Raw genomic sequence first — 20,865 nt, forward strand, 5'->3', positions numbered from 1 at the left:
GGGCCAAAAGCTGGGGATTAGGAGCACTTGGTCTCTAATTGAAGTTCAGTTTACAAAGCAAAGCTTTTTTTCAGTATAACCCAAGGAGAGAATTTAACATTCTTGTACAGGTATATATCACCAGAAAATAACCATCAGAGGAGGCCCTTTCCAGTTTACTTTGTCATTTAGGAAAGGGGTTTTAAACAAGAGACTCTTCTATCGAAGAAGTGAGCTCATGCTGGTATAATGGTATCTGTGTAAATCCGGCAGCATAACAGTGGCTGCGGCGATGAGCCCTTAGGCACTTAGCAAGGATTTGCCAAGGAGCCTAAGGGCTGATATGCACTTGAAACTCAATGGGATTTAGGTGCCTAAATGCATTAGGCTGCTTGGAAAATCCCAGCCTTTGAAGTTAAAGTAGGCACTAACAAAAAATGGCTAAAAAAATTTAAAATAATAACAGTCAGCTAATGCCACCATGAAGGCAGTGGGTGCTCTGAGTTTTGCACCCGAAACAAGGCAGCGGGAGGTGGCCACTGAAGGCAACCGAGAAGCTCCATCAGCATGAGGGTTCAGAGGAACTCCATCCCCGATGTCTTCCACCCCATCAGGAATTGCAGGATGGCCCCTCTGCAGCATTTCTACTTCTGATGGGTGTCTGCTTGCATGGGAAAGATCCAGGGTGTTTGGCTGGACATCCACCTTGTGAGAGTGTATGAGGAAAACATTAAAAATGCCTTTTTTTTGGTTGAGAAAGATCTTAGGACATTAAAAGTTGAAGAACTCATCTTCATTATTTCTCTTTAAAGTTACTTATGAATTGAGAACGGCTCTGCTCATATTTCTCTTTTATTTGCTATCTCCCCAGGCTAAAGTGTTGTCTATTTATCTTACAGATTAGGTTACTTTTTATGGGGTTCCTGCTATTATATTTCACCTCTAACTTTGTTAGTTTGTGTTTGATATTAAATTATGTTGAATAAAATGGGCAGCTCAAGGACATTTTTCAGCTCCAGCCTGAAATGAGGTTCTTAATCCTGTTTCTGGTTCTGCCCCTGTAGTCCTGCCCACGGAGACAGGATTGGGTATGTAAGAAGGGCAGCAGAGGAGTGTTTCTATCAACTACGGGCTTTGCAGGGTGAAGCTTCAGGAGAATCGTGCCTGTAAAACCAGTCGGTTCATGTACAGTGATTTTGGAGGCATCTCTTTAGAAATGGGTTCTAATAATATTGACATCATCACAAGATAAGATCCAGGACTAGTTAAATCACAGCCTCAGTGCTCCTTTGGGGATTAGGAGAAGTCGCTGAGCTGTCACTCTAAAGCTGATCATGGGCTCGTTTAACTATGTCATCCCATAAGACAGCCCTTTCAATTATGTCAACCTGTCTGCTCTCCCTAGACTCTAATTTTAGAGCAGCAGTAGCTAATATTCTTGGAAAACTGATCCGCCTCCACAGATCTCTCCTCTCTGTCTGCTGCTGTTAACGGAGTATCCTGTGGGGAGATCGGACTGCTTTACTTCCCCTCCTGTAATAAACCTAATAAAAATAGGTACCATTAGGTTCCTTTGTGTGTGGTCTCTTTAAGACACTTATCTGAGCTATGTAATGGAGATGTCATGTCTCCTCCACAGAGGGATCTGGCAGCACCACAGGGTCATTGCAATAAAAATAAAATTCAGTTTTAAGAGACACGAAATTATGAGCCAAAATGCAGGATGATGGGATTGGAGTTCAGAGACCTGAAGAGGCAAATGTGAGCTGGAGTCACCTGAACGTTAATGCTGCAGCAGCGGCTCTGCAGCTGGAGCAGCAAGCAGGATGCTCCTGGCTGGTGCGGGAGGACCACGGGCAATGGGGTGGCCCTGGGACTTTGGGGACAGGGGACTTGTCCGTGGTTTTCAGACAGGGCTGGGAGGAGTTTGGAGCACACAAGACAGAGAGGAGGTGGATGGATCTGGCTGTCTTGGCCACGGTCATCTCTGTGCTGTGCTGCCTGTCATAACACACCTTGGTGGGAAGGGGACAGACCATGCCCTGAGAGACAGGATGGAGCCAGACACATTCCTGTCTCCCCATCCATGCCTTGTCCATGGCTGGCAGCGATGCAGGACAGTCATCCCCCTGCCATCCCACAAATGTCACCCTGCCCTCGCAGGCAGGCAGCACAGGAGGAAACAAAGTCACCCTTGGGCTGTCCCATTTGGGTTTTCCATCGTGTCAGCTGTGGCGCTGAAAAGCAGCAAGGACTTTCTCCAGCCATGCAATTAGAGCTGCCATGACAGAGGGGACAGGGAAGGTCTTTGAAGACCTCTCTCTCTTCTGGGCAGCACGATGGTCCCTTCAGCTGGGTCAAGTCTCACTTGGCCATTGCTCCGCCATGTTTGTTCTCTACCAGGCTGGACAGGCCATACTGGAGGAGAGTGGTGTGCAGGTCTGAGGCTGTTTGAGGATTTTCTGTTTTCTGCAGAGCAATTCTAGCCTTCTTCAAAATAACAACTCTTGGGGGCCCTGTTTGGAGGAGCAAACATCTGTGAAGCTGAGGAAGGCTGTGATCCTCTTCAGAGGTGTTTTATTCCCCCTTTAGGATGCAGTGTGGGTCCTAAGGCAGATCATGCTGTCGAGGTGGGGTGGATGGTGGCATTTAACCCCCTGCAGAGCCATCAAGAGGCATTCCCAGGTCCCACAGGAGAGGAGGGGAAGGACAAAGAGCAGAACCCAGGACAAAGGAAAAAACAATAGCCCTCCTCTACTAAAAAAACTAGAAAGGGAGTAAAAGGGATGGAGGGGAAAAGAGGAGGCAAAGAGACCATGCAGAGACAGGGGAGGGAGGTGACCCCCATCCATCTCAGCCAGTGTCACCACTCTGGTAGCAATGGCCAGGCCTTCCCTTTGCAGATCAGGTTATATAAAACCAACACACCAGAGGCTGCCAGGAACGGTACCTCCCCCAGACTCCAGCAAGTTAGTTACACATAGCTTTCCTTTCATAAATCCATGTTGGCTGCCCCTAATCAAATTCTGCTTCTCAAGCAATTTCCTTTGCTAATTCCTCCCGAATCAGTTCTAACCCACCTATCTCCCTTGTCGCTAAGCTAGCCAGCCTCTAATCACACGCTGCACTGTGTGATCCTTTCCCGGGTAATACGGGGTTCGGCACTTTCCTCTGGTTCTCAGCAGCCTAACCTGTCAGGAGCAACCTTCTAAAAATATCACTAAAAGACCTCAGCTAATTTCTAATCCTCGTTTCTATTAAGACGGCTGCCTGTACTATGTGGGTTTCTAGACTTGGGATTTACAGTCTTCCTTAAGAGCATCTAATCTGCGCAGAGCCATTTCTGTTGTTATCCATACGCAAACTCCTCCCTTCCCCACCATAAAACATGATCCCTTCAGCAGTGGATCTCCAGTCTCCAGTGCAGCATCAGCCAGCCAGCAAAGACACCAGCCTCTTCCTCTTCACTTAGCTTGTCCCACTGCTTTTTGGCAAGCCTTACTGGGGAGATCACTGGGGTCCCACTCCTCTTAGGTGCTGGGTAGGTTCTTTGTATGAAAAAAAATCAGCCTGTGAGCTCAGTAGGGCATGTGATTTTCTTTGCACTTCCCAAATTCTTGAGTGTTGTGTAAATAGTATAATGGAGCTGGTGTATAGATGCATAATGGAGCAAAGGTCTTGAAGTACCTTGTATAAATTGACTTTCTATTACTGTTTGTGTTTGGATTTTTTTTGCAGTTTTCTCCTTAACACTCCCCCATTCCCAACTGTCAAAACCAACAAGACCAGAACAAGAAAAGTAGGGGTGTGTGTCATGATCTGGCTGCCCCCCACTGCCCTGGCAGACATCAGGTAGCTGGGTCAGCTCAGTCAAGGGAAATCCTTGTAATCACATGCCATGGGCCAAAGGAACCTGGTGGAAAATGCTGCATGGCTGTATTTTCAAGTACCAGACATGCCTGTGTGCTAAAAGGAGCACTGACTGCTAAAGCACTTCCTGGGCTTGAGACCACAAGGGTTTGCATCAAACGTGACTTGAGAGGCAGGTTCTGCTGGCAAGGAGAAGGGCAGCCACAGCCCAGGGATGGGACCATCAGCAGATGAACAGCGTGATGTCTGATGGAAACATCCACCACCGCTGCAGAACACTCTTCTAGGACACAGCCAGACAACGATGGCTCTAACTTACACATTCAAAGCAGTGTCAGCCTCGTTCCTTCAGCTGCGGGTTATACAGACACAGTGAGAAGAAACTATGTAAATTGAAGGACAACACTGCTTTGAAGGCAGATGGCCAGGAAAAATTTTATGCTAGAAACTTGAAGCTGTCTTTTTTTCATGAGAGCAGTGGGGTTGTGGGACAGCCTTCTGATGGGAATAAACTGTTTTTAACATCGGGTTTGGTTTGTTTATGAAGGGAATTACATGTAGTAGTTATATATTTAATAGAGACTTGAATTGAATGACCCAGAAGGTCTCTTCTCACATCAGTCTCCAAAGTTTATGTGTCTACAGCCGTGCTGGGCAGAGGGACAGGACTCAGTCCGCTTCGCACAGCACTGCCTTTCACACTGCTCCCAGACCTGAACTGGTATCTCCCTGTGGGGCTACATCACACCCCCCCCGGGTGTCCCCAGGGTGGGTTGTGGGTGCTCCCAGCATGGACATGGCACGGCTGTCTGAGAAGACCCCATGCAGCAAGTGCCACAGGAGAGGAGACAAAATCAGAGTTTGCCCTTTGCAAAGCAAAGACCTGCAGCAGACTAGTGCTCTGTCATCGCAGTTGTTTTCTGGAGGAAGGGCTTTAAATAAGGACCTCGGGTAATTTTATGGGTCCAGGAAGGAAAATTAATACGCGTGGGATGGCCTGGTAAGAACGTCTGGCTGATGACATGGTATCATTTAATCCATCAGGTCTGTGCTGTCAGGAAGCCCATAACATCGGTGCGGCCGGCTGTAAGCTGGCACGCACAGCGGGAGTCATGTGAACGCTGCGTGGCAGGGTGACGTGGAAGACAGATGAGTGGCACATGCCATTCCTGGACTTTGACAGCAAAAATTGGCCTTTGCAGTCAGTCACCACATGCTTTCCTAAAGCTCCTCTTCAATCTCATAGCTCCACTCTGCATCTGAGACATGTACTACAGGAGAAAGTCAGGTGTTTTCTATGGAGAGCAGAGGCAGAACAACATTTTGTCCATTTCTCAATCCCGTAACAAATGTCATTAAATCAATAGTCCTCACCTCCTCTGTGTGAAGCCAGTATTGTTACACACACTCAAAGATCAAAATTTCTAAACTACACCTTGATCTTGAGGTGCCTTGTTAAAGTGACATAAGCATTTAAAAAGAGACCAGCTGGGAAACTTTTTATCCAGTTGACTTCTGCAAACCCACAGCTGCAGCTGAGGCTTGTCCACCCAAACCAGTCAGCACATGCTGGAGTCCTGCAGTGGGGCCCTGAGCATCCACCTGCTGTGATGAGAACAGCCTCTATCTCTGAGCTCTCGGGATTTATTATAAAGTTTGGAAATAACACGAGTGAAGCATCACAGTCCAGAGGGATCATGCCACAGCCTAAGCCCTGGTGAAAAGATGAAATGAAAATGGAAAAGGCAAAGGGCTGAGATGCTCCAATGTCCGCTAGGGTGAACCAGTCCAAGATGGGTTTTCCGGGTCCCTCTCCCACAGACAAGCACCCCACACCAGGACAGCCCTGCCCTCTCACCGCTTTGAGGGCCTTTACGACAGGGTGTTCACAGCTGCGGGGCCGCTTGTGTCCTGGGGTTGGAGTCCCCTGGGGAAGCTGGAGAGACCCTCGTCTTCATCACTGTCCCCTCACCCCCACCCTGAACTCACCGCCATGCCCTTCCCCTTCCCCTTCCCCTTCCCCTTCCCCTTCCCCTTCCCCTTCCCCTTCCCGCTGCCCCCGGCCCGGCTCGGCCTCGGCCCCGCCCCCGCAGCATGACTCAGCACGCCCCCCGGCCGCCGATTGGCCGCCCGCCGAGAGCGCGCAGCAGACGGCGACGGAGGGCGGGGGTCGCCATTGGCTGCCCGCCGTGACGTCATCCGCGGTGGCCGGGGCGGGCGGGAGCGTGACTCAGCACGTGGGCGCGGGCTGAGTCAGCGGGAGGCGCATAAAGGCGGCGGCGGCGGCCCTGTGTCCCCGTGGGGGGTCTCGTTGTTTTGCCGCCATGGAGCTCCCGGGACTGGGCCAGCACTGCTCAGAGCGCGCCTGCAGGCAGTTGGGTAAGGCGGGGGGTCGGGACCCCGAGTTCCCACCTCCCCCAGCACCCCTCCGGGTGGCACTCGTGAGGGATGGGCAGGTCCTGTACTGGGGGGCCCAAATCCTGCACCCCGCGTCGGCAGGAGGGTGCTGTGCTTAGTGGCGGGTACCAGCGCGGCTTCTCTAATCCCTCTTAAATAGGTCTGGTAGCGGGGTGATAGTTGAGCCCGGTGTATTTTGTTCTTGTATGTTGTTAAACTGTTAAGGCATGTTTTTTAAAGAATAAAAAGATTTTTGAGTCTGAGCTTTGGATTTGTAGTTCAACTCCTAGCTCTTGACTAATGCCTCACTAAAGTTTCTGCATTCAAGAAGCTTCTGAGGTATTTACAACTTGTGTTAGTGGATAAAAAGAGGGAAAACTTATCACTCTTACTTCTTTAGTTTTAATATTTGTGAAGAATTACATACTTCCTCTAGATGTAAGTGGGTTGTGACTAGGCAAAAAATATTTGCGTTACAATTTATTTGTAGTCTTTTGTGAGTAGTCTTACAGCTGTTAGCTTTGCTCCATAAGAATCTGTTTTCTTTTTTTAATTTTTCTCCCAGACTTCCTTCCTCTGAAATGTGATGCATGTGGGGAAGTATTCTGTAAAGATCACATCCGTTATGATGACCACAAGTGCAGTTCTGCCTACAAGAAAGTAAGTTCTTACACAAGTCAGTGATTCACACTGCAAAATTGCCAAGTCATGTATAAAGGCTGCTCTGAAACTTGACATGTGATTTTAATAGAAGCAGATGTGAGAACCACAAGATATAAGTTAATGATAGAGCTGATTTTCAAATGTATAGAAACATAAAATTTCAGAGGTCAGTACTATTAGCTTCTAGTTTGTTTCACTTACACAGCATCTTCCCAGAGAGGAGTGCCTTATATTTTAAGCAATGTATTGTGGCCTAAAACTTTCTGCAGCCCTGGTCCTTTAAGCTGAAGGACAGCAAATACGAAACTACAGAATAAATAAATAGAATAAGTGGAGCCACACTTTGATCTCTGGCCCATACTTGGGCTTTGAGGTGTTCAAAGGCCGTAATTTCAGAAAGCTTAGAAGCATGTTTAAAGTCAACTTACCAAATGTGTTGCTACAAATTGATTTGGGAAGGCATGTCTGACTCTTTTGGATAATGATTTGCAGTTGCCTTTGAGGTACATCTTTAAAAGCATTAGTAAATGAGTGGAACGTAAACCACTTGTGAATACACTTCTATCACCCATGGGTAAGAGAAGGGGAAGGACAGAAAAATAATTGAGTTGGACTTCTAATCTGTGTTGTATATTCTTAGAATGTGCAGGTTCCAGTGTGTCCACTCTGTAATGCACCCATCCCAATACAGAAAGGGGAAGTACCAGATATTGTGGTTGGAGCCCACATGGATAAGAACTGCAAATACAATCCAGCACAGCAAAAGCAGAGGGTAAGGAAACTGCTGCTGAAGTCTAAACCATCTGCGTAATGCTTGTGAAGTTAGGTTTTCTGACAGCAGATGTGCGGAAGCTTGCTCTGTTTCATCTTCATTCTAAGGGTGCTTGAGCATTTGTGCTTCAGCTTGGTCTTTACTTGGGAAGCTGATCACAGAAAGGAAGCCAGCGTTGCCAACTTCATGCCCTCTGTTATTTAGATCTTCACAAACAAGTGCTTAAAGCCAGGCTGCAAAAGGAAAGAGATGATGAAGGTAGTTTGTGAACAGTGCGGTGGCAACTTCTGCATAAAACATCGGCATCCTCTGGATCATGACTGTAAAGGGAGCAGCCACCCCACCTCCAAGGCAGGGTAAGCTGTATTTATGATACTTTGAGCTCAAGTTGTAATTTCAGAGCTAGTGTCAGGGGTTGGTGGGGAGCTTGGACAAATAGGGAGTTCTGTAAGCCACTAGCCACATCAATAAAATAGCTACTACTTCCTCTTTGAATTTCAGGCTTAATTTCTGAACATCTGTGAGCCAAGATAAAAGCTTGTCAAATGCTTCTCTAAAATTCTTCCAAGCTTACCTGTGTCAGTCTCCTAATTGAGAATAGGAACTGGCCCACTCAAGTACTGATTGGGGTCTGGATCTAAATACTAGAATTCTGAAGCTCTGCCCAGCACACTGAAGTAACCAAGAAAAACCAATACCCTGCCAAGCCAAGTTTAAACTTAGCTTTATTAAAAATGTCTCTTGCAGGCAGATGTACCTTCATTGTTCTGTGCAATAGGACTGTAAGACTTGTGTGACAAATGCAGATAATTAAACTGGATGGAAGAGTGAAACTGCTGGCAGTGTGCATAAGAGGTGCTGAGCCCGGTTGTATTTCTTTGTAGATATGCAGCTCTGATGAGAGCCTCTCAAACTGCCTTCATGTCAACAGGAGCAATTGGAGTGCCATCTAATGGGAGTCTTCAGCACAACAGGTATAAGCTGTAGAAGGAGAAAAGACAAACACTGTTTAAAAATAGTCTTATGTCAACACAGTGTAGGAGTGTCCCTGTCATACCTCTAACTGTTCTAGAGTTGGTAGTTGACCTTTAATTGGTGTTGGGAATGCAGTAGAGAGATTGTGACAGCACAAGTAAATCTTTACTTCTCCGTACTGTAGTGATTAAAATAGCTATATAGACACAAGCATTAGAACATCAAATTGTTGTAACAGCAGGTTGGTCTCCCACCTGCTCAGTGTGAGGCTTGGTCAAGTTGTGGAAAAACGATGTGTCATCAGAATGAGGAAAACACAGCAAGCATCTGAATTAAAATAAATGGCCCAAGCCCTTCCCTGCCATGTTCTATCTCCTTGTGATGGAAAGTTTGAGCTGTGTAACTCTTACAGTGCATTCTTATGTCTTTCAGATGCAGATGGTAGAGGCTCTTCACATCTAGATCAAACCTGTCTACTCTAAAGTCTTGTTTATAGCTTCTCAGTTTTCTATGCAATTAATTTATTTTTGTATCATATTGTTTATGCATTCAATAAACTGTCACCCTTTCCAAGCCAACTTTATTTGTTCCTATATTTGGAGTAAGAGCTTTAATGCTATGGAAAACAGTATTGGTGGAGGAAACTGGGGAGTGGTGGTAGGAGGAAGACTAAACTTAGTGCGAAACACACTCAGCTTTGCTTAGGTCATGCTAAGTCTGAACTATGAGTTTCCTAAGATGAAAGTCTGAAATACAAGCTACTGTCATATGTCTCCATCCTTCTGGATGTGAACTGGCACACTGCAGCATTCTGCTTGACAAACAATGTACATCAATGTGAAGCAAGTTTTATATAAGCTGCCTCTTGGATTCTGCATGTCATTGGAAGTACTTGATTTATAAAGCCATATCTAGTTTTTCTAGGCCCTCCCTAAGCAATTCAGAGGCATGCACAGTATAATTCTTCATAATTTATTGCCCCTTGGATAAAACCCTAAAATTGCATTGTTATTTTTTGCAGCTGGGGGAAAAAAGGAAGCCAGAGAAAGTAGCATTAGCTGTTTGTGTCTTATGTAATGAGAATGAGGCCAAAATACAGCATTGTCTAGGGAGGCTACTCTTGCTGTCTTCCTGAAAAGCTTAAACAAGTGAAGACATAACAGATATGCTCCATCTATTATCTTGATCAGCTATCTTGGCTCTTTAAGACTTCATGAATATCCAGCTGCTTAGCTTGAGGCCTGAAATATTGTAGGTTGATGAAATGGAGATGTGCTGTTAATGAACAATGCTAATTCCCCAGCTGGGATCTAAGTAGACCTCTCAACCAACTAATTGTGAGAAAAATGCCAAGCCTTACTGATGATGTCAGGGGGTCAAGACCTCAATTTCATGTGTCATTGGAGCCATTTCTCTGCATGCTGGGGCTGGTGGGCTGCAGTGTTGGCTTAGGACTAACTGAAGGGTAATTGCAGTCCCTTGAATCACCTGCAGCTATGAGTGTCCAATGCTGTTCTGCTGAGGTGGGAGGATGAGCAGTTTGCATAGCAGAGAATGTTGTGTTCCTTGACCTGGGAAAAATAATCTTTGATAATACTGTAAGAGATGTGAGCGTAAGTGCAGTTAATGCATATGCTTTATACAACCTTGAGGTGTACTGCAGTTGTGCAAAGACTTGTGTGCCTCTTGTACTTTAAGCATTAAGCGTCTTCAGAGAGAAACAAGTACTATCTAAAGAGGAAATATGGATTTATGGTCCGTCATAGGGATAGCATGTAAAGAATCAATGTATTAAGTTGTAGGTCTTTCATCAGAAAAGGCAGACATAACCATTTCTAGCCAACACGAAACAAAATATCTGTATTATCCCATGTTCATGCTTGGCCCAGTGTGATTACTTCACATCCAGGAGAAGTTTTTAGAGAATATCAAAGCTATATGGAGGGCTATAGTTGGCCAAGTGGAATGTGTAATGTAGGTATGAGTTACCACTGCTAATTCCATATAGTCTAATTTTATGCAATTGTCAAAGCTGATTTGACAGTATCTGTAATACTGTGTTTAACCACAGGATGTCACAATAGGATATGTAATAAAACAACCATTATTTTAGCAAGTCTAAATATAGAAAACATGCTTTCCCTATTCACATTGGAACAAACGCTTAAATTACAACTCTAAGTTTAGATACCACCACCTACTGATTATCCCATGTGCTCTAACTCGGCCCTAGTGCATTGCTACAGTACTAGGACTTTATGATCTTTCTGTATAATATCTAACTAGGCATGTGTTCCCAGATGATGTGTGCACCCCAGTGGTGGTATGGGAAGGGGTTTCCAGGGGAGAGCAGCAGCAGGTGCTGACTGTGGTGTGAGGGCATGGACCAGAGCTGAGAGGCTCTGCCCAGCCCAGCAGTGATGGGTGGGGGACAGGACTGGCCCCCTGTGGTGTGGGGAGGAGGTGGGAGGAAGGTGTGATCCTGGTTTGAACAGGAGAAGGAAGCAGAGGTGAAGGTTTACCTCTTCCCCTAGGTGCATATAATGGTACCAGGAGTTGTTGGTACCAGCGTATGCTACCGCAGCAGCATCTCAGCTCCTACTGGGGTCAAAGCAAATGGAAGCAAAAACCCTGTTTCAGGTTGTTGTGAAAAAAATGCTCCATCTATGTGTGTGTTTCTGGTAAATATTCTTGCCCTTAAATTACAAAGGGGAAATGGAAATGTTTGTGCACATGGTATTTATAGAAAATGAAAACATGGAAACCAATTTGTTCCCTGGAAACCTTGTCCTTGGGGATGTTTTCTCACCCCCTCAAACCGCAGCATTCGCTTCTTTCCAGCACGCCCCTCAGCCCCCATCGGGACAGCAGGTGACCTGTCTCGGACACGGAGCCTTCAGGATCTGCTGGCTAAGAGGAGTCGCCGCCGTTCTCCAGAGCGCCGCCCCGCGCTGCGGTAGCAGCTGCCACGGCACCCACTGGCCTGGTGCCCCCTGCTGTGCCCAGCGGCACCCGGGCTCGCGTGGGGAGCAGCGGGGCCGGCCTTCCCCCGGGTGCGCACCACGGGCGGTGCGGGGTGGGTGCTGCCAGCCCCGGGGGGGTCCCTGCGCCCGCCGGGGATCGCCCCGGCAACGGGGGTGGGGCAAGCGTGTGCCCCCGCCCCTGCGCGGGAGGACGGGGACGGCTTCCGTGGCGGGTCTGGGCGCAGAAAGGTGACGTCATCGCGCCGCCAAAAGCCGGCCGAGCACTTCTCAGCACGCGTGTTCCAGGTGGGCGTTTTAAGTCCGAGCGCGGCTTCCTATTGGTCATCCGAGGGATTGGCAGGCCGGAGGCCAACCAGACGCCTCTGTTCTCTCCTTGTAGCCAGTAAGAGAGAGGGGGCGGGCTGCGGCGCCAAGCGTGGGGCTCAGTTAAATGTGCGGAGGAGGCGGGTCTGAGAGGTGCGTGTGGGAGGGGGTGTGGGGAGGGCGCGTGTTCTATGCCCCCCACTCCATGGGGCCACCGTCAGGTGCCCGACAGCCGCGGGGGCAGCGGCGGGAGCCCTGGGGGTCTCCCTGCCCCATGGGGGCTGCGGGAGGGTCGGGGCGGCCCGCCGCAGGCGTGGCGGCGGTGACTGGGGGGGTTGCTTCCCGCCCCCCGGCGCAGCTCCCCTCGCTCGTCCCGCAGCCGCTTGCCCCCGAGCCCCGCAGTTCAGGGGAGCTCGGTGCAGGGCTGCGCCGCGGAGGAGCTGGTGGGTGGTGCTGGAGCCAGGACAGGAACGGTGCTTTTCCCGTGAAAGATGCTTTGGTGGCTGCGCTTGGGAACGTATTCCTTATGTTTAAAAGCTTTCTAGTCACGAAGTCTTAAGTCCTCAATAAAAGTATGACCAGGGCTCTGGGAAGCCAGCGAGTAGGTGCCTCCCAAGCGCTGGCCTCGGTGGTGGGCCTGGGCCTGGGCTGAAGCATCGCTCCCTGAGGGGCTGTTGTGGCAGAGGTGTCGAGGACTTGGGTCCCTGTTGCTCTGTCAGGCAGCATAGGCGGCTCCAACCCATCGTTTGTGCAGGTTCAGCTGTACGGCTGCCGACCAAAGTGGGTTTGTTGATTGGTTTATCTTTCAGAGTGAGTTTCAAGCTAAATATTTGTGTTAACTGTTAAATGTTTGTGTTAACTGTTGTGTTTGTGTTGTTACACAGAAAGTGACTGTGTTGGGGCAGCTGTTGCAAGCCATGTAAATCAGACTTTCTCTCAGAGAAATAATAACTAGACCTGGTTTCAGAAGCAGGTTTTCTGCAACTCCCGTCTGCCTCTGCCCTGATGTCAGTGTAAAATGAAAGATAAAACTTGTGAGGCATAATTCTTTTAGGCATAGTTTTTCCACATTAATCCATATGAAAACAGGAAAGCTTGCAGTTTAAACAGAAGTGATGGTTTAAAACTATCTGTTTTGTAATCAAGTAGGCTTACTTTTTGCTTGTGGGTGTGTGTGTGCACAGGTATGTATATTAGTGACATGACTAACTATGTTTTGAGAAGCGAGAGGTCTGATTGGTGTTATCTGAGGTAGACAACTGATCAAACAGTTCAGTGTGGTGTGTTATAACCTGCAGAAAGCACAGCATCAGTTATAGGGGATTACTACCAGGAGGGCCAGTGAAGCGCTTTCCACAACGGGGCCTGAGAGGACGATGGGTGTTGGGTTTTCTACAGGAGAATGACATTCTAGTTTTACAGTACTTAACTATAATGTGTTGCTAAAGGAAATGTGGTGAAAATTCTCCAAAATGGATTGAAATTCAATGCAGACATGCATTTCATAGTTAGGCAGTCACAAATAATTCTTGTACCAGTGTAATTATAGAATAACTGTGTATATGAGACTGGCATTTAATACAAAAAAAAGGTTCTGATTGCTGTTTGGTGGTTTCTCTTACAGAATACTTCTATTTTAGAATGCCTAAAATGAACAGGGAAAAAAAAGAGAAGAAGGCAGAAAAAAGAAAAAAGCTAAAGCAACATGTGGCCCAGAAGGGAGAGCTGGGATTGGAAACTGAACCAAAGAAAAAGAAACAAAATCTGCAGGTAGGTTCTCCCAGTTTTTACTATTTAATTCAATAAAATGTGGATGTATTGTTACCTGTGATGTGATGGGTTTATAGATTCAGTGCTGAATCTGAGTGTACTGTTTGATTCAGTTGCAATGATTCCTTGGATGTGCTATATGTACATGAAAGTGAAAAAGAGAAGATAAATTAAGCCAAATCTGGATATGATTGTAGCAGTCAAAGTACATGATTTCTGTTTGGTTTGGATGCTTCTGTGAAAGACAGAGAATGGGTGAGAGAATATAGCTGAAAGGTGAACCAAATGGCTTTAAGCAACTGTCATATGGCAATATAGGCGTAGCTTAAGTCTTCATGTGATCCTGAGTGGTTGGAAAAACATGAAAGATATTTTCTTGGAAAACCTCTTGATTTTTTGGACAGAATGTCAAGTGGCCAGAAGGTGTCAGCAGTCTCTTTGTATTACCGAACATTTTATGAATTAATTTTCTGAGAATGAAATTAACAATATTGAGATGTTATTTAAGTGGAAACTTAGAGGCGTAAGTTTTTTGTGATGGAAGTAATACATAAACAGGGCGATTCAGTTCTCCTGTTCTGAGTGGTTACTGTAGAACATGGATCAAAGAAATATGAAGTGGTTTGATACTGTTGAGAAGTGGAGAAGGAAGGGCAAAGGTTTTTTCCTCAGGAATTCTCAAGTTCATGTTAAGCCATGGCCTTAAAAACTCTCTTATGTTTCCTGGCCTAAGATAAAATAGATGTGAAAGCTGCTTGTTACTTCATTTATCATGAGATGTATAGCTCAATGGAGATCATGTAACTAAGTAGTACTTCTTATTTTATTATTAGACTTTATTTAAGATCATTGTCAAGAATATTTTTTGAGACACTTCTGCATGCATAAGTGTCTCTAGCTATTACATTTAGCGTTTGTGAAGCATAATATAAGAAAAGCCAACCTGTTGGCAGTAGCTTTTCAGAGGTCTGTAAATTCTTGCAGTTTTGAACTCAGCAGAAATGTTCCTAAGTAAAGATTGCATCTTTGTCTATATCAAAGCAAAATAGAAAATTTGGTATTTACAGCTTAATAAGAGCGAAGGTTTATGCTTTCCTTTGTAGGGTGTGCATTACAGACTTTAGATTCACAGTACTATAATTCGAGTGAAAATAATTTTCCAGGATAAAACAGTATGAAATTGAAATGTCAAAATTAAAATTTTATTGCCTCTGTCAATCTGTATAATTTCATGTAAAAGTAGAAAAAATCCCAAGTGGGCTTCAAACCTCTAGCAAGTGTGGTTTTTTTGGACTGTCTGATGTCAAGTGAGAAGTTCTTAGAACCCCCAAATTAGTTTTTGTTGGCTGTGCAGACTGTGGGACTGTGAAAGAAAGAGCAAATATTAAATGGAAAGAAGGATCCTTAATACTATTAGAGAACACCACTAGGCACAACAGTTCTTAGAATTATAAAAGTTGGTGTCAGTGGGTGGCTTGAACATGTATATGGTGTTAGTTTTAGGGAATACCATATAAGGTCTATGACAAGCCATTTTTTGGCATCAGCTGTATAAACTATAACTGTTGATAGTAGGAAAGCGTAAGTTAGTAAAGCACATTTTTTGTTTGAAATGGCTGTTGCAAATGAAAAATGTTAGGCAGATATAAAACAATTCTACTTCAGAAATGGTTAATGAAAGTTAGCTGTTTATCAGTTTGATTGCTACTCAGCATGTGTACTCCTAGCTTTGTGTGAAATAGTTAAGTCACAGTGGCAGTTATGCTTTAAAATGGTTTTGGTCATCAAACATTGTCAGCATGGAAAATGTAGTAGAAAACAAGATAAAATTTCTTTGTGTGTACAGGAAGATCAGGAGGAACTCTGAGGCTGCTGTGATGTGCTCAGTCTGGATGGTTCCAGAGAATAAATTTGGAACACAAATTAAGGCAACTGCTGAGAGTGTTTATTCTGCAGCCTTACTTTCTTTAATTTTATTTCTGTTACTTTAAAATAAGCTGGAACCTTGGTAGATCTACAGAAATTCCTGAATCATCGTGACTGGATTCTCATGAGCTGTGACTGACTTTTAATGCAGTAACTGAATTTAAGAAAACTTTTTTTTTTTTCATTCTTAAAGTGAGGATGAGTAGACTTCAGTTTCTCCTAAGCAGTCTCATATGTGATGGAAAGAAGTTGAAAAATAGCCATATAACATGCTGCTTTTGGTAGGAGAGAGGTTTCTCTGGTTCATTAGGTCACTTCACTTCCCTGTGATTTACTTTTTTTTTATTCTAGTACAGCAGTTTTAGCCTCCAACGTGGAAAATGTAAATCTCTAATTGATTTTGTTATACAGCTGCAGGCAGGCAAGTTGAAATGTGTCTTAAGTGACTGGATTTAGTGTATATTGATCATTCCTTCATGAAATTTGTTTCAAAAATTCTTACCAGCCTAAGACTAAAGCATTTTTCCCTGGAACAACTTGATCTTTCAGAGTAATCTTGATGTTTTATTGGTTTTCATCTACTCAGTTTCTTCTGTTTACATTAAATAGCAATTCAGGACCGATATAAATGTTTTCATGAATGATCTTAGAACCGCATAACTCTAAATAACACATCTCTAGTGGAGCTGAGCAATACAAGTTTTTAAACTTAATTCAGCCTTTTTTCCATACTGTTACTCTTTTATTTAACTACACGGCAATAAACTCCCCATTTTAAACATTGATTTTTTTTTTTTTTTAATGCCTGGACATTAGTTTTACTTGTTTTTTAATGATTTTGTAGTTTACTAACATACTTGTATGTTAAACCTTCTGATAGTTCGAGTTTATTTTTTTGAATTGTCACACAACAGGCATAAAGAAAAGAGATTTAAAATGTGCCATCCAGACTGGGAGTCTGAAGTTAAATACTGGCTTCTTAAATAAAAAACTTTCTGATGGACCTTGCCTGAGACAAATTAATTTTGTTTCAGTTCACTGAAGTGCTTGTTTGCAGTTACCCCTGTTTTGCTTCTGTTTATGGATTTCTTCACCCTTCAAAATTTCAGCTGCCTTAGTGCCATGAAGCTTATTGAAACGTTAGTACTGACACAACACTGTATGTAGGGAACAACATGTTGTGGTTGCTTTGTTTATGAAGGTTATTTGAGTTCTACCCAGAATGACCTTACTGTATCAAAAGATCTTTTAACCTTGTAATTTAAGGGTAGATCTTGTTTCTCCAGTGCTGTTTTCAGAGCTGCAGGCTTTCCACAGAATACTAAGAAATTATTCCAGAGTTGAATATCTATTAGGCAAGACTGAAAATTCATAATCCGTAGAAAACAATATTAATGTCCCATTCCTTCTCAATTTATTCTAGTAAACATTGTAACTTTAAGGAAAATTACAATGACTAAGAGGCAGTCGATCTTTATAAATCAAATCCTGTTGTTCATGGTGGAAGGGTACTTTAGGTAATGCTCATACAGTCAGTGGGTGTTTCCTTGTATGTTCCTTGTTATCTTCAACATTGCAAACGGTTGGAGGAGGAGGAGGAATCCTTTTCCCCAGATAAAGGCAAAATCAGTGGGAAAGGAATTTAATTTTTGAGATTCCATACAGATAGTACAAACAATGGCAAATAAACAAGTAGCTCATGGTGTTTCTTTAATCAGAGGGCTAGCGTGCAGGTGCCCAAACAGTAAGATCCGTTTACTAAATGGAAAATGGCAAAATTAGTAGGGAAAAGGTTTTTCTGTTCAGCTTTTTGGAGGTTATCATAAAGACCAATATGGAGTTGTTAAGCTAGTACTACAGCAAAGGAAACCACAAAAAGATGATTCTTTAAAATCATTGTTTGCTTGTAGTGGTGGAAAACTCCATAAAATTATGTTTAAGCTGTAGAGATAAATGTTTTGGCGTGAGCATGGTGGAATACCTAGGTATGCTACTTTGATATGATTTCTATTGCTGTTTGTAATCAGGTAACTGGGGTAGTAATTTGACTGTTTAATGAATGCAAACCAGACATTCATGCTAGAAAACCTATCAAGCAGATACCGTAAAGCTATCATCGGAAACTGTATTTATTTATTTGACAACTCGCTAATTCATACCAAAGCCTGTTATTGAAATAATGAGTTGTGGATGATTTGCAAACAAACTCAGTAATCCTTTATTGTTCCATTAATTTATTTTTTTAATGAATGGAAGCTTATTTTGTAACTATCAAAATAACTTGTTCTGTATTTTCCCATCCTAAAAAATGCCTTGAAGTTACAACTTAGTGTGATGTTGCAGGATTTTCTTCTGATTACTAGGCTACCAAGATTATCCATGTCTTATAAACATTAAAAATACATTTTGGAAACTGCTTGCATTGTAATTCCGTTATCAACTCTTCCTGCATTTGTTTAGTTTTGCTTTACTAGCTTAATCCTCTTTGTATGCATTAGTGTTATCCAAGGTTATAATTTTTGTTTGTTTAAGAAATATGTGGAAAACCAATCTTAAATATTGAAAAAAGGAAAATAAATTCCAAAAAGCTAATTTTATTTAGCATAACCTCCTAAAAGAAGAATCTTGTCTTGTACTGGGTTTTTTTGACCATTTAAAAAGTATCTCTAACATGCAAATAGAGTTTTGTCCATGTTATGAAGAGAAGATGACATAATCTTTCATCTTCTCCCCCATCCCTCCATCTCCCCCCACACCTTGATGTAAAGGATACATCAGCAGTTAGCAGTTTTCTGGTGATAAAGGGGGGGTGATAACTATTTCTCAAAATGGTGAAGTTAAATGTCAGGATGGATATTAGTGCGCCCTTGTTAGTCTGCTGGTTTTGGTCAGTCTATAATTGAAATGTTGGGCCTATTTCTCTTTTCTTTGGGCTACCTTTCAGTTGAATATTTATTTTTGTTTTATTTGTATTTTTTTTACTTGCAAAACCAGACAAGTTTGCTGGCCCACTGGCTTATTGCCTCACTGTATGATGGCCTTCTGATAGTTGAAAAAAAATTATGAAGCTATAAACCCATTTGGCATTTATGACTTACTGTGTAACATCTTACTTGGTTTGTCTGCTTTTTTTATCATCTATGCAATATTTCTCAAATTAGGAAAAAGAAAACAAAAACATCAAACTTTGAGGGCAGCTGCTTATGAGACTGAAACGTGTTTCCTACTAACACTTTTTCATCAGAACGTTGATAGAGTTGCTTTAAATTATTTTATTAAATTAACCATACATTTGTTTATTTTTTAAAAGAGGTAAATTTGATTGTGACACCATATAGTGTTTATAGAGAATAGGCCTCTTATAAACAGACAAGTCCAAGAAGGTACAAAATAGTATCTGAAATATGGATATGCATAGATTAGGCTGAATAATTTTACATTCCTTTGAAAATTATTTTTGTGATGGTAGGAATAGATTTCCCAGGAAAGAGTATTCACAGCTGGGAAAACAGTTGCTACTTTGAAGATGGTTTTCCCAGGCGAAAGGCTCACGTCCCCAACTGTGTTTAGTATAAACAATATGTGGTGTATTTCTTACTTTTGTTTAAAGGGATCGTGCATTCTTCATTACATATTAACCAGCGAGAGTTTCATGCTAATTTGTGTATTTGCCTTAATCTGTATATATTCAAAGTTAATTCTTTACTTTTGTTTAATATAGCCAGCGTATTAAAGTGATGGGGGAGTTTGGTGGTGAAACACAATTGTCCCTTTGCTATTAAGAGGGGAAATTCTTCCTTCTTGGAGCATGTACCTGACGTTTCCTCTCAGCTCCCATTCTTTACTTAGTGGTGAGACCTTCCTTGATGGTTTTTGTTGAGTTTCCAGTATAAATCCTCGTTTTCATGACTTAGCTGCAAATATATTCACAAAACTGAAATTCAGCGCAGAATTCCCACTTGTGGGCTGAATTTGTTGAGTAACGGTCTTTGAGCAGTTGTTGAAGTAAGGAGCAGAGGCTAGGTCTGCTTCACTACCTGTCACCTAGCTCCCGTCCAGTGAGAACACTATTTTCTGCCATTTGTCAATTATGATTTTTTTTCTGGTTCTGTGTTAATGACTTCTAACTCATCATAGAGAGAGGCATTATAAATGAAAATTGCTGGAAAAGGCCCAAATTGCTGAATATAGCAAGTTTGGCACAAAACCACAAAATATGTGTAACTTCAGTTAAAAAAAAAAAAAGTCCTATTACATGTTTGATTTCACAAAACACATTCCACTTGGCAAGAAAGTAACTTGTAAGCTTGAAAGGATAAATGTTTGCTACGTTCTGCTAGAGGATGAAGAGCAGAGAAATGGGCATTCAAAGGCAACTGTTCTTGACAGGGCTTGAAACTTGGAAGTTCAAACAGTGTAACATATTAATGCAAGCCTGATTCTTGTGGATTTGTTACTTCCTCTTTATTGCTCTTGGTACTATTTTGTTAATGTTAATTTGTTCAAAAAAATAAAATGGCACAGATTTGGATATTTAAAGTATGTTTACTCTAAAAAGCAGTAGTTTTCCCTGTCCTTGACAGAATACTACTGCTTTTTTAAACAATATGGGAGTCTGGTATAAGGATTTTTCTAAAACACAAATTATTGTGTGTTGATGGAATAGATTAAAAAATTAAAAAAAAAAAAAAACCCAAAAAACCAAAAACCCAAACATTTTTGAGCAGATAAAAGGGGGAGATGGCTTCTTCCACAGTATGAATGAGAAACTAGAATTATTTCACCAGAAGTATCCTCTTCCCAAAATACCTTTTGTATTTAGATACAATATGGTGAACCACATGAAAGATTAGTATATATTTATAGAAGTTAATTAATAAATTACAGCATAGATAAAATTACTCTTGCATATTGGATCGAAGTCACACAGATTAAGAAATACTTGAAAAGTGCTTGTGTGTTACATCCAACAGGTAATTAGAACAAAAAATTAAACTTTTGACTTTTAGAAGTTGCCTGAAATAAGGAACCTCTTGCTTAAAGAACCAGACTCTGTGTTTGAATGCATTTACCTACTTCTAATTGAATCCCACGAGTTCTGTAGGACATCAAACAGAAGATCATCAACCAATGCTTTATTACATTTCTCAGCATTATCTTAATAATTTGCATCTGTAAACCAGGCTTTTACAAACAGCATATATATACAAGGGGAGACAAACCTCT

General features: G+C 42.9%; 2 protein-coding genes across 9 annotated transcripts in view; both read left to right on the forward strand.

The window, feature by feature from the left end:
* The first annotated feature begins 6,079 nt into the window (after positions 1 to 6,079).
* Positions 6,080 to 9,234, forward strand: ZFAND2A (zinc finger AN1-type containing 2A). Of its 5 annotated transcripts, XM_074841241.1 has the most exons (6): positions 6,080 to 6,228; positions 6,812 to 6,906; positions 7,550 to 7,681; positions 7,886 to 8,037; positions 8,566 to 8,655; positions 9,089 to 9,234. In XM_074841241.1, the coding sequence occupies exons 1-6, from the start codon at positions 6,174 to 6,176 to the stop codon at positions 9,099 to 9,101; spliced, it is 537 nt and encodes a 178-aa protein (XP_074697342.1). In that variant the 5' UTR covers positions 6,080 to 6,173; the 3' UTR covers positions 9,102 to 9,234. The 5 variants fall into 5 exon arrangements, with proteins under 5 accessions (XP_074697342.1, XP_074697346.1, XP_074697344.1 ...); XM_074841245.1 differs by lacking the exon at positions 7,886 to 8,037; XM_074841243.1 differs by lacking the exons at positions 8,566 to 8,655; positions 9,089 to 9,234 and adding an exon at positions 8,429 to 8,556.
* A 2,605-nt stretch (positions 9,235 to 11,839) lies between these two features.
* The window catches only part of CHLSN (cholesin), a 134,684-nt gene continuing 125,658 nt past the window's right edge, over positions 11,840 to 20,865 (forward strand). Inside the window, exons 1-2 of one of the 4 annotated variants that reach the window (XM_074841371.1) lie at positions 11,840 to 12,022; positions 13,568 to 13,713. In XM_074841371.1, the coding sequence (XP_074697472.1) occupies positions 13,585 to 13,713 (129 nt within the window). In that variant the 5' untranslated portion in view covers positions 11,840 to 12,022; positions 13,568 to 13,584. The other 3 variants (XM_074841373.1, XM_074841372.1, XM_074841374.1) reach the window with 3 other exon arrangements.

Source organism: Strix aluco, chromosome 15 (assembly GCF_031877795.1).
Source record: "Strix aluco isolate bStrAlu1 chromosome 15, bStrAlu1.hap1, whole genome shotgun sequence".
In the NCBI taxonomy this organism is placed as follows: Eukaryota; Metazoa; Chordata; class Aves; order Strigiformes; family Strigidae; genus Strix; species Strix aluco.

Bases quoted from the DNA above. Each gene is read 5' to 3' on its own strand.
- ZFAND2A (XM_074841241.1), top strand. From the start codon at position 6,174: ATGGAGCTCCCGGGACTGGGCCAGCACTGCTCAGAGCGCGCCTGCAGG. The intron at 6,229-6,811 runs GTAAGGCGGGGG...TTTTTCTCCCAG, and splicing joins GCGCGCCTGCAGGCAGTTGG to ACTTCCTTCCTCTGAAATGT. The intron at 8,038-8,565 runs GTAAGCTGTATT...ATTTCTTTGTAG, and splicing joins CACCCCACCTCCAAGGCAGG to ATATGCAGCTCTGATGAGAG.